The 15,548-nt window shown below is 40.7% G+C and overlaps 1 protein-coding gene across 1 annotated transcript in view; it reads left to right on the top strand.

Annotated features, from left to right (window-relative positions):
* zdhhc15b (zDHHC palmitoyltransferase 15b) overlaps window positions 1–15,548 on the top strand; it is a 103,412-nt gene that overhangs the window by 54,786 nt on the left and 33,078 nt on the right. The window contains exon 3 of the mRNA XM_072595420.1: window positions 9,778–9,872. Within this exon, the coding sequence (XP_072451521.1) occupies window positions 9,778–9,872 (95 nt within the window). The remainder of the gene's footprint in view (window positions 1–9,777; window positions 9,873–15,548) is intronic.

Here is a 15,548-nt window from a genome sequence, read left to right on the forward strand (position 1 = left end):
TTGATGGAGTATGATTTAATATGGAAAATAACAGGTAGATTTAGATTTTCACATTTTAAGCACTTACAGAAATAAAGTATTCGGAAAAGCAGTAAGTTGGAATGAAGGGTATCTCAGTTGCCAAGGTTTTACTGAAACAAAGCCATGTATGATAATAACAGCCAATTGCTCTAGATACAACAGGCTTTCATTGAGAGCAATACCCAAAAACTAGAGCTCTGCATTCAGCATGTTGTCCTTTTGATCTTAACAGATGAGCTTTCAGTACTGAATATTCATGCTCGTCTGCCTTGCTTCTTAGATGGAAGCCAAGAAACTGAATGTCATCTTCTGATAATGAATAAGACATTTGACTGGAGGAATGGCCATAAATGTGTTTATCCTAAATGCTGAATTAATTCAAAACTTATTTTAAAAATTGTTTTCACTGTGCTGAAATATTTTTTACTGTCAATTCTGAGTTAGTTTGTCAAGTGATTCTGAATCTAAATTCTGATTCTGAACCTTACTTTCCCTTCAATGTTCTCCATCCCCATGAGCCTCCAAGGTATTTTTCCTATTTTAATTGCTGCACCAAAATTGGAGGTGTAGGGGACAGCGAAGAGGGTTACCTCAAATTACAATAGGATCTGAACCAGATGAGCCATTCGGCTAAGAAGTGGCAGCTGGAGTTTAATTCAGATAAATGCGAGGTGCTGCATTTTGGGAAAGCAAATCTTAGCAGAACTTGTACACTTAATGGTAAGGTCCTCGGGAGTGTTGCTGAACAAAGAGACCTTGGAGTGCAGGTTCATAGCTCCTTGAAAGTGGAGTCGCAGGTAGATAGGATAGTGAAGAAGGCGTTTGGCATGCTTTCTTTTATTGGTCAGAGTATTAAGTACAGGAGTTGGGAGGTCATGTTGCGGCTGTACAGGACATTGGTTAGGCCACTGTTGGAATATTGTGTGCATTTCTGGTCTCCTTCCTATCGGAAAGATGTTGTGAAACTTGAAAGTGTTCAGAAAAGATTTACAAGGATGTTGCCAGGGTTGGAGGATCTGAGCTACAGGGAAAGGCTGAACAGGCTGGGGCTGTTTTCCCTGGAGCGTCGGAGGCTGAGGGGTGACCTTATAGAAGTTTACAAAATTATGAGGGGCATGGATAGGATAAATAGACAAAGTACTTTCCCTGGGGTCAGGGAATCCAGAACTAGAGGGCATAGGTTTAGGGTGGGAGGGGAAAGATATAAAAGAGACCTAAGGGGCAACTTTTTCACGCAGAGGGTGGTACGTGTATAGAATGAGCTGCCAGAGGAAGTGATGGAGGCTGGTACAATCGCAACATTTAAGAGGCATTTGGTTGGGTATATGAATAGGAAGGGTTTGGAGGGATATGGGCTGGGTGCTGGCAGGTGGGACTAGTTTGGGTTGGGATGTCTGGTCGGCATGGGCGGGTTGGACCGAAGGGTCTGTTTCCATGCTGTACATCTCTATGACTCTGTGACTCTATTACTATACCAGTGCCCTGAAACTGCCTCCCTAAATGTCTCCACCTTCCCACCTCTTTTTCTTCCTTTAAGGCATTCCTTGAAGCCTAGTTCTTTGACCAAGGTTTTAGTCATCTGACCTAATATCTCCTTTTGTAATTTGGAGTTTTGGTTAATTTTATAATATCCCCGCGAAGCATTTTGCAATACTTCAGTATGATAATGGTCCTGTATGTAAATAGTCATTTCTTCAAGTTGTAACTACAACAATATACATGTGTTTCTTCTCCCTGTATGGTCTGTATATTGAAATCAAATCTCTGTGTAACATTCTTCCTGAAAACCTTAAAGGTAGACCACCTTAGTTTACTTGGCTATTTTCACTTACTTTTTTCATCAGACTTTTAAAACTCAATCCTGGCCTCACCCATTAGTTTTGAAAAGATTTGCTTTGCCATGTTACTTGTTTCCTTCAGGTTTGTTAGTGTACTGAAATGTTGGTTTTGGCTCTTTATTTTTCTGCAGTTAGAAAAATCAGTCGATGAATATTGTTTCAAACTTTGGAAAAGCAGTTCTATCTTTAAAGCTTTCTGGGTGAATATTATTTCTCATTCATTTGCAAATGAGAAATATAGGTGCAGACCTGATGGAATGAAGATCTTTTTCTGTGCTGCAGACCGTTATAAATCTATGACAGTTGACAAATGCACCAGTTTTGCACTTTAAGCATCTTATCCAGAATTGAGTTGCAAAGAAATATAGAAAAGAGGAGCTAGTATAGGCCATTCAGCCCTTTGCTCCCTTTAACCCTAAGAACTATTTTTGAGAAGATTTGTAGCTCAGGTTAAGGTTCGGATTGTAAGTTTGCTCACTGAGCTGGAAGATTTGTCTTCAAACGTTTCGTTACCATACTAGGTAACATCATCAGTGAGCCTCTGGGAAAACACTGGTGTTCTGTCCTGCCTTCTATTTATGTGTCTTGGTGTGTTAAGGTGGGTGATATCACTTCCAGTTCTTTTTCTCAGAGGTTGGTAAATGGGGTCCAAATCGATGTGTTTATTGGTGGAGTTCCAGTTTGAATGCTAGGTCTCCAGGAATTCTCGTGCATGTCTTTGTTTAGCCTGTCCTAGGATGGATGTGTTGTCCCAGTCAAGTAGTGTCCATCTTCATCTGTATGTAAGGACACTAGTTGGTGTTCATGTATCCTGGTGGCTAGTTTTCTACCTGTCTGTCCAATGTAGTGTTTGTTACAGTCCTTGCATGGTATTTTGTAAATGCTATTTGTTTTGCAGGTTGTTGGTATAGGGTCCTTGAGGTTTCAGTGTGTTGGTAGGTTTGTGGGATACCATGATGCCAAGGGGTCAGGATAATCTGGTAATCATCTCTGAGATGTCTTTGATGTATGGTAGTGTGGCTCGAGCTTTTGGGCATGTTGTGTCTACTTGTTTGGGTTTGTTGTTTAAGCATTGGCAGACTGTGTCTATCGGGTACCCATTCCTCTTGAGTACGCTGTATAGGTATTTTTCTGTTGCTGCTCGTAGTTCCTGGGTGCTGCAGTATATTGTGGGCCATTTAAGTAATGTCCTGATGTAGTTCCATTTGTGGGTGTTGGGATGATTGCTTCTGTAGTTAAGTATCTGGTCTGTATGTGTTGCTTTCCTGTAGACACTGGTCTAGAGTTCTCCATTAGCTGTTTGTTCCACTGTGACATCTAGGAATGGGAATCTGTTGTTGTTCTCCTCCTCTTTTGTGAAATTTATGCCATTGAGGATATAATTGATGATGTAGGTTTCATCTAATTTGTTCAGTTTTGTGATGACAAAGGTGTTGTCGACGTAGTGGACCCAAAGTTTGGGTTGGATCCTGGGGAGGGCTGTTTGTTCAAGTCTGCATTACTGCTTCTGCTAAGAAGCCTGATATTGGTGATCCCATGGGTGTTCCGTTGAGTTGTTTTTCGGTCTTGTCATTGAAGGTACAATGGGTAGTGAGACACAGGTCTACTAGCTTGAGGATGTGGTGCTTGCTAATGAAGTTGATGCTGTCTGGTGTTTGTGTCCTCGGTTCGTCTCGTAGTAGTGCGGTCAATGTCTCTTTGGCCAGGCTGATGTTAATTGATGTAAATAGGGCTGTTAGGTCAAATGAGGCCATTATTTCGTCTTCTTCTATCTTGGTGCCTTTGATGATGTTCAGGAATTCTTAGGTGGAGTGGATGGAGTAGCATGAATCTTCTTCTAGATATTTCAGTATCTCACTAGTAACCTTACATACAGATAAGAAGGACACCATTTCAACTGGGACAACACATCCATCTGAGGATAAGCTAAACGAGACATACACGGGAATTCTAGAGGCCTGGCATTCAAATCAGAACTCCATCAATAAACATATCAATTTGGACCCCATTTGCCAACCTCTGAGAGAAAGAACCGGAAATGATATCACCCACTTTAAGACCATAAGACATAGGAATGGAAGTAAAGCCATTCAGCCCATCAAGTCCACTCTGCTCTTCAATCATGGTTGATGGGCATTTCAACGCCACTTACCTGCACTCTCCCTATATCCCTTGATTCCTTGTGAGATTAAGAATTTATCAGTCTCTGCCTTGAAATCATTTAAGATATGGCAATGAATTCCACAGGCCCACCACTCTCAGGCTGAAGAAATGTCTCCTCATTTCCACTATAAATTGACCCCTTCTAATTCTAAGTCTGTGCCCACAGGTCCTAGTTTCCCGCTTGACGGAAACAAATTCCCAGCATCCACCCTTTCTAAGCCATGCATTATCTTGTAAGTTTCTATTAAAAACCCCTCAACCTTCTAAACTGTAATGAATACAATCCCAGGATCCTCAGTCATTCATCGTATGTTCGGCCTACCATTTCCAGGGATCATCTGCTGGACACACTCCAGTGCCAGTACGTCCTTCCTGGGGTGTGGGGCCCAAAATTAGATGCAGTATTCTAAATGGGGCCTAACCAGACCTTTATAAAGTCTCAGTAGCACATTGTTGCTTTTATATTTCAGCCCTTTTGCAATAAATAACAACATTACATTTGCTTTCTTAACCACGGACTCAACCTGCAAGTCAGCCTTTAGAGAATCCTGGACTAGCACTCCCAGAATACTTTGTACTTTGGCTTTGTGAATTTTATCACCGTTTATAAAATAATTCATGCCTCTGTTCTTATTTCCCAAGTGCAAAACCTCGCATTTTCTCTCATTGAATTTCATCAGCTATTCCTTGGACCACTGTCCTAAACTGTCTAAATCTTTCTGCGACCTCCCCACCTTGTCAGAACTACCTGCCTGTCCGCCTAACTTTGTATCATTGGCAAATTTCACCAGAATGCCCCAAGTCCCTTCATCCAGATCATTAATTGATAAAATGAACAACATCAGCCCCAACACTGAACCCTGTGGGACACCACTTGTCACTAGCTGCCATTCCAGAAAAGAACCTTTTATCCCAACTCTCTGCCGTCTGTCAGACAGCCAATCCTCAGTTCATGCCAGTAGCTCATCTCGAGCACCATGTGCCCTCAACTTACTCAGCAGCCTCCCGTGAGGCACCTTATCAAAGGCTAGATAGATAACATCCACTGGGTTTCCCTGGTCTAACCTACCTGTTACCTCTTCAAAGAATTCTAACAGGTTTCTCCGCACGACCTCTCCTTAATAAATCCACTCTGACTTGTTCTAATCCGACCCTGCACTTCCAAGAATTTAGAAACCTCATCCTTAACGATAGATTCTAGAATTTTACCAACAACCAAGGTTAGGCTAATCGGCCTATAATTTTCCATCTTTTGTCTTGATCCTTTCTTGAACAAGGGGTTACAATAGTGATTTTCCAATCACCTGGGACTTTCCCTGACCCCAGTGATTTTTGAAAGATTACAATCAACGCCTCTGCTATTTCCTCGGCCACATCCCTCAGAACTCTTGGGCCAAGAGATTTATCAATTTTTAGACCTTTTAGCTTTTCTAGCACTTTCTCTTTTGAAATGGCTACCATAATCAACTCTGCCCCTTGACTCTCCTTAATTGTTGGGAGATTACTCATGTCTTCCACTGTGAAGACTGACACAAAATATTTATTAAGTTCTTCAGCTATTTCCTTATCTCCCATCACTAGCCTTCCTGCAACAATTTGGAGCGGCCCAATTTCTACTTTTGCCTCTTGTTTGTTTCTTATGTATTGAAAGAAACTTTTATTATCATTTCTAATATTTCTGGCTAGCTTACCTTCATATTTAATCCTCTCCTTCCTTACTTCTGTCTTTGTTATCCTCTGTTTGTTTTTGTAGTCTTCCCAATGTTCTGATTTCCCAGTGCTTTGGGCCACTTTATAGGTACTCTCTTTTTCTATGATACATTTCCTGACTTTCTTTGTCAGCCATGGCTGTCTAATCCCTTCCCGGATAATCTTTCTTTCGTTTGTGATGAACCTCTGTTCTGTGTCCTCAATTACACCCAGAAACTCCTACCATTGTTGCTGTACTGTCTTCCCTGCGAGGTGCTGCTTCTAGTCGATTTTTGTCAGCTCCTCTCTCATGCCCCTGTAATAACCTTTATTTAACTGTAGCACCATTACATCCAATTTTGCCTTCTTTCTTTCAAACTGCAGACTGAACTCTACCATATTATGATTGCTGCCTCCTAAGTGTTCCCTTACTTTGAGATCTTTTATAAAGTCTGCCTCATTACACAGCACTAAGTCCAGAATAGCCTACTCTCTTGTGGGCTCCATCACAAGCTGTTCCAAAAAGCTATCCTGCAGGCATTCTATGAATTCCCTTTCTTTGGAACCACCGGCAACATTATTCACCCATCCACCTACATATTGAAGTCCCCCATTTTCACTGTGATCTTGCCTTGCTGTCATGTCCTGTCTATTTCCTGGTACATCTTGCGCCCCTGATCCTGACCACTGCTGGGAGGTCTGTACACAACTCCCATTATGGTTTGTTTGCCTTTGTGGTTCCTCAACTCCACCCACACAGACTCCATATCATCTGACCCCATGTCATTCAATGCCATAGATTTAATTGCATTCTTAACTAACAAGGCAACCCCACTCACTCTGCCCACCTCCCTGTCTTTTCAATAAGTTATAAATCCTTGGATGTTTAACTGACAGTCCTGAACCCCCTGCAACTATGTCTCTGAAATGCCTACCACATCATAATCATTCACGATGACTCGTCGTGTTAATTCATCTACTTTGTTATGAATACTACAAGCATTCAGGTAAAGCACCTTTAATGCTAATCTTATCGTCAGTATTTCTATCACCTTTTGTAATATGTCCTAAGTTATCCTTCCTTTTGCTTCATTCCTAGTCTGCCCCGAACCTAAACCCTGCACATATGCTAACCTGCTGCTTATCTTTCTACTTTACTCCATACTCCCTGTTGCTTTGCTAGTATTTATGAAGTCATTGCAAATAAAATTAGCAATACTCCATTTAAATTGCCAAGTATAACTTAATATCTTTCATAATGTGGAGGGTCCAGTGTTGGACTGGGATGGACAAAGTCAAAAATCACACAACACCAGGGGTTGTAATCCATTTGGTTTATTTGAAACTGCAAGCTTTCGGAGCCCCGCTCCTTCTTCAATGTCTAACTGCCTGAGGAAGGAGCGGGGCTCTGAAAGCTTAAGGTTTCAATTAAATCTGTTGGATTATAATCCGGTTTCATGTGATTTTCAATTTAATTTCTTTCAAGCTGGCCTTTAGACTGTTAAATACAAGGAAGTATTTTCTGTTGTTACAATCCACTGCACAATGTTATCCTGGAATTTTGTGTCACAGTAATCCTAATTGCATCATAAATACAAGATTACTTTTGCAATTGTTCCAGAGTAGAGGCAGATGTGAGGAAATGAAATTGGTTTGTCACCCTTTTATAGTTTTGTTGTAAAACTTGTGAATGTGAAGACTCATCGACAAAACGTCAAGCAACTTGTTTCTTTGAAAATACATGTTTATTGCTGATAAAGCAATGATAACTGTACTTCAAAATCAAAATTGCCATTGGAATTTGCTCACAAACATATGCAATACAATGACTTTAATTTTTGGAAATATTGCCACTTTCATAATCCTAACTTTGGAGAGGTTGCCCAGATGACTGAGGTTGGCAGGAATGGATTTTAATGCGTGTTAGGCCTGCTGCCTTTGAAGGACTTTGGAGTCTGTAATGAATGGAGATACACAGTGGAAAGGGCCTGACTTGATGATCAGAGGCTTTGTTGTGCCTGTTTTAAAAAAATACAAAACAAAAATAGCCTTCACCCTTCACATTCTCCCTGCAACAGCCATATCATGCCATATAATGCCCCAGCCATATCATTCTATGTCCCTCCCCATACACACAGTCATAGCCTTTGTAGTCCCAGTGCTGACTTACTGCTAACTCATGCCAATCCATTACTCTAACACCCTTTGTCCTTACACCCTCCATACCAATTTGTCAACTGTCCATTATAGGTGGACTTTGGGAACTGTACTCAGATGAAATCAAATTATTCTGTCTTTTGTTGAATTCAGTATTTTAAAAGGGCACTTAAAATCCATTCACTGTCTTAAACTTCCTTCGACTACTTAATACATTGTGAAACAAGCACTTGTATTCACTGTCTCACTTCAAAAGGTTTTTAACAACACGGGGCTACCAGTCATTCTGTGAACTGATAACAGAGCACCTCACTCTGATAAGTTGCGAGAACACAAATCCGAAATGAAAGCCCTCAGGCTTGTGTCAACAAACAGTGTAACAGCAGGTACTGATTTTTTTTAAACACTGCAGACGGTACTTCTTCCTACCCGCAACAATTTAAATATGTGGAGATTTAAATACTTTGACAGCTCAACAGCTTCCATGACGGCTTGACTGTTCCAAAAGGTTTATCTATTTTTTTAATGCATCCTCAATCCATATGGCACCTTGTCTTTGCTGAAGGTGTGCCTGAATCTCTTCAAAAACTCTTCACATAATTCCAGCAGCTTTAGATCTTCTGATTAATCTCTTTAAAAATTCAATCGGTCTGAAGGCAGCTGTAATTTTGTATGTGCAGTATCCTCCATGAATCACACGTATCCAAAAGCCATCATTTCCTCCAGTCCCATGGTGGTATAGAAGAGTTTGAGATGCAACTTCTGAATTCTGCCTTCCAGCACCATTTTAGCTCTGCTGGAGTCACTCTCAGTCATGGTGAAAATTTAGATCTATGTGTAATTTTTTTTTCTTTTCAGGTCAGAAATATAAAATCAGACTTACACTGAAGATGTTAAAAGTTTTAGCTGAATATGTAAATCTTGTAAAATTTACACTACTTGACTTTTAATATTAGATGAATCTCAACACATATTAGATTATTTTGTGTATGTACAGTACTGATTACCATCTGCACTATTTAATGAATGTTTAAAACTACTCTTCACTAAGCTTTGCATTACACATACCCAAGCCTATTAAGAAATGCAAGTCAGGTAATGTCATAGGTTTGATGTGTGGCATTAGGTCAGGGGCTGCCTAAATGAAAATCTTCTCCATTTAATGAAAAAAGATTTTGGTAGTCTCTACTCATGGCTGGCTACACAAAAGCTGCCTGCCTCGTTCAAATTTAGCAATTTCTCCAGAAAGGTGATGACTAAGGAGATGGAAGATTTGTTTATGTTCAGAAGCATGACCACATATTGGGGCACTGTGGAGGAAATTTTTGGTCTAGCCATGAATATTCATTGTTTGAGGCAGATGTACTGGTGAAGTTTCCAAAGTTACTTCAAGACTTAGTTTGCTCAGCATCTGCTCACATACCCCTGAAATTTCTCTAACGAATTCTTGCTTTCACTTGAGGAACAGGATATGCTGAGACAAATAATATAATTCCAATGCAAGTGAATAAGAAACTAAGCAAAATGGCTACTTTAATTGGAGTCGTTACTACCTGGTGAAATTTAGTGAAAGGAAAACACATTTGAGTTGGAGATTGATTGACCAAATACTTGAGAATATAAATATCAGTATGCTACGCCACAGGTCCTTTGTATTCTTCTCCACTAGCTCAGTATGGTGAACTTTTGGCTTACCTTTACCAATTGCAATGCTGACAATTGTCCATTAAATTTCATTTTATTGAGTTCCTAGCAAAAGCTAAAGTACTGTCCTTGTAGAACAGAACTGAATGACTAATCAACCTTTACGTATACAGAACATTTTGATGGTAAATATAGCTACATGTACTTTTTAAAACTCTGTTAATAATAGATCTCTTCTTCATCTGATCTTTCTTTTATATTGCAGCTGCGTATCTTGTGGTATTTCACTTATTTTTTGTGATGTTTGTATGGACCTATTGCAAAGCTATTTTCACAGTACCAGCTTCACCCTCCCGAAAGGTAATTAAATTTGAGTGAAATATGTAGTAATCTTCCTTTTTGCACAAAGTTCAAACCTCTTGTGGTGTTTACCTTCAATGTAAATTATATAAAGATTGCCTGCACCCATTGCCAATGTTTGATATTACAAGACACTCTACTACAGAGTGGACGATTGCAAGGTGGGTTCCTCAATCCTTTCAGTGCGATTGGATGCTGATTCAGGTCGTACTATTGAAGGTAGCTGTTGAGAAGGCCATGGAAATGAAAGTTGTTTTGGACTACTTTTTTCATGTGTTGCATCAAACAGCACTGGCAGATGCCTGGCTTGTGATTTTCTTTATCAGTTCGAGGATTTAAGCTGAAGGGGGAAAAAATGTGTGCTAAATTTATGGATGAGTAAATAAACAGCAAGGCTAGATTCTATAGATTCTTCTAAACACAAGGCTAGATTCAATACTGTAAGACATTCAACTGTTGCAAGCAGCTGTATGAAACTTAATGCTGCGGTAGTTCATAATATAGTCTGTAAAGTTCTATAATACTGTAAGATCCTTGTAGGATGGTATGCAACACTGGGTCTTATTTTTTTTTGTATTCTGTGTTCTCCTTTATAATTATTATTTACATTAGTTATGTTCAGACTTGTGCCTTTGGAGCTGAGCAGATAGCCTGCTTTAGTCTATTGGCAGAGCCTGCTTAGACTGATATTTAAAGATTCTGAGGCAGCTACTGATGTAGTGGTCAGGCAGGACAGCTCTTGACTTTCACTTCCTTATTGAATGAATAGCAGAAACCCTGCTAACAGATACTAGTGGATTGCCCATTTAAATATGTGCTTTGTATAACTGCTAACTAGTGCTCAATAACAGCACTAGAGTATAGCAGGTCTTTGGTTTTAAAATTATTGCTGCAGATAGATTCTCCAAAGTCAAACCACAGAGTCAGAGTGTTTTTTTTGGAGTAGATTTAGATTCAATCTTGTATTATCCATTTTGTTTTGCAGTGCTAGACCTGATGGTAAACAGCATCAAGCTATGGGAATGAAACAGCTTGAGAATTTATAGGGGTAAAGGGAATTTTAAGACCCTCTGACAGCCTTTCTAATTTTTTGCTGTTAGAATAGAACTCTAGCTAATGCTTCATGCTCCAGTGTTGTTCACCCATTTTGTTTTGACACTTCTAGTATTCTGTTGACATTAGTTTGACCATCACCAAATCCCCCAACATTAATAACCTGAATATCTCAGCATTAATGACACGATTGACCAGAAACTTAATTGGACCAGTCACTTTAACACGATTGCTATAAGAACAGATCAAAGGTTATGTATTTCATAACCTCACCTCCTCTTTCCAAAAGGGTAAAAACAATGACTGCAGATGCTGGAAACCAGATTTTGGATTAGTGGTGCTGGAAGAGCACAGCAGTTTAGGCAGTATCCGAGCAGCAGACAGCATCTAATAAGACACAAATCAGGAGTGTGATGGAATACTTTCCACTTGTCTGGATGACATCAATAGTGGGTAAACTAATGGAGGCCATAATATGGGATATGGTAAATATACACTGAGAGAAAAATAAGTTAATACTAGACAGCCAGTATGACTTTGTCAAGGGCAGGTCATGTCTGACAAATTTATTAAGTTATTTGATGAGCTGACACAGCCAGTGGATGAGGATAGTGCTGTGAATGTTGTATATTTTAACTTTCAGAAAGCATTTAATCCAGTGCCATATGGCAAGCTGGTTAGCAAATTAGAAACGTTTGGAATTGGTGGGCCCTTGGCATCATGGATTAGAAGATGGCTAAAAATTAGAAACTGAGGGTAGGTATAGATGGGCATTTCTCAGATTGGAGACAAGTTGAAAGTTCCCAAGGGATTGGTGTTGGGACCCCTGCTTTTTCAGAATTATACAAATGATGTGGAAATGGGTGTTGAGTGCAAAATCTCAAAATTTGCAGATAATACAAAACTATGGAGAATAATGAATTATGAGGATGATGCTTAGTGATTTCAAAGGGATGTTAACAAGTTGGCCAAATGAGCAGACACTTTGCAAATGAATTTCAATGCAGAGAAATGTGAGGTAATACATTTTGGTTGAAGAAACACTGAGCGACAATACAGGTTTAATTGTCCATGAGATGAGATTAGATTAGATTAGATTCCCTACAGTGTGGAAACAGGCCCTTCGGCCCAAAATGACCACACTACCCTTCTAAGAGTAACCCACCCAGACCCATTTCCCTCTGACTAATGCATCTAACACTCTGGGCAATTTAGCATGGCCAATTCACCCTAACAGACAGACACACGAGGCTGGAATCAAACCTAAAACTGAGTGCTATGAGGACGCAGTGCTAACCACTGTGCCGTCCCAAGATGAATACAGGAGCAGAGGGATCTAGAGTTCACATATATATTTCTCTGAAGTAGGCCAGGCAAGTTGCCATGGCTGTGAAGATAATTTATAGGATCCTTGGGTTTATAAATAGAGGAAGAATATAGAAACAAGGAAGTGATGCTACAAATCATTGGTTAGACCACACTTGGACTGTTGTGTTCAGTTCTGCATACCTTATTTAAGGAAGGATAGAGTCATAGAGATTTACAGCACGGAAACAGACCCTTCGGTCCACACAGTCCATGCCAACCATGTATCCCAACCCAATCTAGTCCACCTGCCAGCACCAGGCTCTTATCCCTCCAAACCCTTCCTATTCATGTACCCATCCAAATGCCCTTTAAATGTTGCAATTGTACTAGCCTCCATCACTTCCTCTGGCAGCTCATTCCATACAAGTACCACCCTCTGCGTAGAAAAGTTGCCCCTTAGGTCTCTTTTATATCTTTCCCCTCTCACCCTAAACCTATGCCCACTAGTTCTGGACTCCCCACCCCTGGGAAAAGACTTTTTCTATTTATCTTATCCATGCCCCTCATAATTTTATAAACCTCTATAAGGTCACCCCTCAGCCTCTGATGCTCCAGGGAAAACAGCCCCAGCCTGTTCAGCCTCTCCCTATAGTTGAAATCCTCCAACCCTGGCAACATCCTTGTAGATCTTTTGAGAACCCTTTTAAGTTTCACAACATCTTTCTGATAGGAAGGAGACCAGAATTGCACGCAATATTCCAACAGTGGCCTAACCAATGTCCTGTATATCTGCAACATGACCTCCCAACTCCTGTACTCAATACTCTGACCAATAAAAGAAAGCATACCAAACGCCTTCTTCACTAACCTGTCTACCTGCGACTCCACTTTCAAGGAGCTATGAGCCTGCACTCCAAGGTCTCTTTGTTCAGCAACACTCCCGAGGACCTTATCATTAAGTGTATAAGTCCTGCGAAGATTTGCTTTCCCAAAATATAGCACCTCACATTTATCTGAATTAAACTCCATCTGCCACTTCTCAGCCCATTGGCTCATCTGATCAAGATCCTGTTATAATCTGAGGTAACCTTCTTTGCTGTCCACTACACCTCCAAATTTGGTGTCATCTGAAAACTTATTAACTATACCTCTTATGCTCACATCCAAATCATCTATATAAATGATGAAAAGTAGTGGACCTAGCACTGTTCCTTGTGGCACGCCACTGGTCACAAGCCTCCAGGCTGAAAAACAACTCTCCACCACCACCTTCTGTCTTCTACCTTTGAGCCAGTTCTGTATCCAAATGGCTAGTTCTCCCTGTATTCCGTGAGATTTAACCTTGCTAATGAGACTCTCGTGGGGAACCTTGTTGAACGCTTTACTGAAGTCCATATCGATCACATCTACAGCTCTGCCCATATCTATCCTCTTTGTTACTTCTTCTAAAGCTCAATCAAGTTTGTGAGACCATGATTTCCCACACACAAAGCCATGTTGACTATCCCTAATTAGTCCTTGCCTTTCCAAATACATGTAAATCCTGTCCCTCAGGATTCCCTCCAACAACTTGCCCACCACCGACATCAGGCTCACTGGTCTATAATTCCCTGGCTTGTCCTTACAACCTTTCTTAAATAGTGGCACCACATTAGCCAACCTCCAGTCTTCCTGCGCCTTACCTGTGACTATCGATGATACAAATATCTCAGCAAGAGGCCCAGCAATCACTTCCCTAGCTCCCCAAAGAATTCTAGGGTACACCTGATGAGGTCCTCGGGATTTATCCACCTTTATGGATTCTCGTTATCTCATTTCCCATTTTCCAGCTGTCCCTTTACCTGCGAACATCTGCCTCCAATCAGCTTTTGAAAGCCCTTACCTAATACCGTCAAAATTGACCTTTCTCCAATTTAGAACTTCACCTTTTAGATCTGGTCTATCCTTTTCCATCACTGTTTTAAATCTAATAGAATTATGGTCACTGGCCCCAAAGTGCTCCCTCACTGACACCCCAGTCACCTGCCCTGCCTTATTTCCCAAGAGTAGGTCAAGTTTTCACCTGCTTTAGTAGGTACATCCATATACTGAATCAGAACATTTTCTTGTACACACTTAACAAATTCCTCTCTATCTAAACCCTTAACACAATGGCAATCCCAGTCTATGTTTAGAAAGTTAAAATCCACTACCATAATTACCCTATTATTCTTACAGATAACAGATCTCCTTACAAATTTATTTCTCAATTTCCCTCTGACTACTAGGGGATCTATAATACAATCCCAGTAAGGTGATCATCCTTTTCTTATTTCTCAGTTCCACCCAAATAACTTCCCTGTATGTATTTCCAGGAATATCTATCCTCTGCTATTTAATTTAAGGTAAGAGAGGTAGGCAGTTAGTGAACGAGTCTTCTGTGGCTATCCCCATTTCAAACAAGTATGCTGTTTTGGAAAATGTAGGGGGTGATCGATTCACAAAGGAATATAGCACAAACAGCCAAGTTTCTGGTAGTGAGAGGGTATTGCATACCCCTCTAATGCAATGAGGGGTATGTCAGGTTCCAAGAGATCAATTGTATTAGGGGACTCTCTAGTCAGAGGTCCAGACAGGCATTTCTGTGGCCAGCAGTGATATATCAGAATGGTGTGTTACTTCCCTGGTGCCAGGATCAAGGATGTCTCAGAGAGAGTGCAGAATGCTCTCAAGGGGGAGAGGGGCCACAAGAGGTCATTGTCCACATTGGAACCAACAACATAGGAAGGGAAAAGGTTGAGATTCTGAAGGGAGACTACAGAGAGTTAGGCAGGAATTTAAATAGGAGGTCCTCAAGGGTAGTAATATCTGGTTTACTTCTGGTGCTACGAGCTAGTGAGGGCAGGAATAGGAGAATAGAGCAGATAAATGCATGGCTAAGGAGCTTGTGTCTAGGAGAAGGATTCACATTTTTGAATCATTGGAATCTCTTTTGGGGTAGAAGTGACCTGTACTAGAAGGACGGATTGCACCTAAATTAGAAGGGGACTAATATACTGACAGGGAGATTTGCTAGAGCTGCTCAGGCGGATTTAAACTAGTAAGGAGGGGGTGGGACCCAGGGAGATAGTGAGGAAAGAGATCAATCCGAGACTGGTCCAGTTGAGAACAGAAGCGAGTCAAACAGTCAGGGCAGGCAGGGACAAGGTACGACTGATAAATTAAACTGCATTTATTTCAATGCAAGAGGCCTAACAGGGAAGGCAGATGAACTCAGGGCATGGTTAAGAACATGGGACTGGGATATCATAGCAATTACAGAAACATGGCTCAGGG

Source organism: Chiloscyllium punctatum, chromosome 25, assembly GCF_047496795.1.
Source record: "Chiloscyllium punctatum isolate Juve2018m chromosome 25, sChiPun1.3, whole genome shotgun sequence".
NCBI classification, from domain to species: domain Eukaryota; kingdom Metazoa; phylum Chordata; class Chondrichthyes; order Orectolobiformes; family Hemiscylliidae; genus Chiloscyllium; species Chiloscyllium punctatum.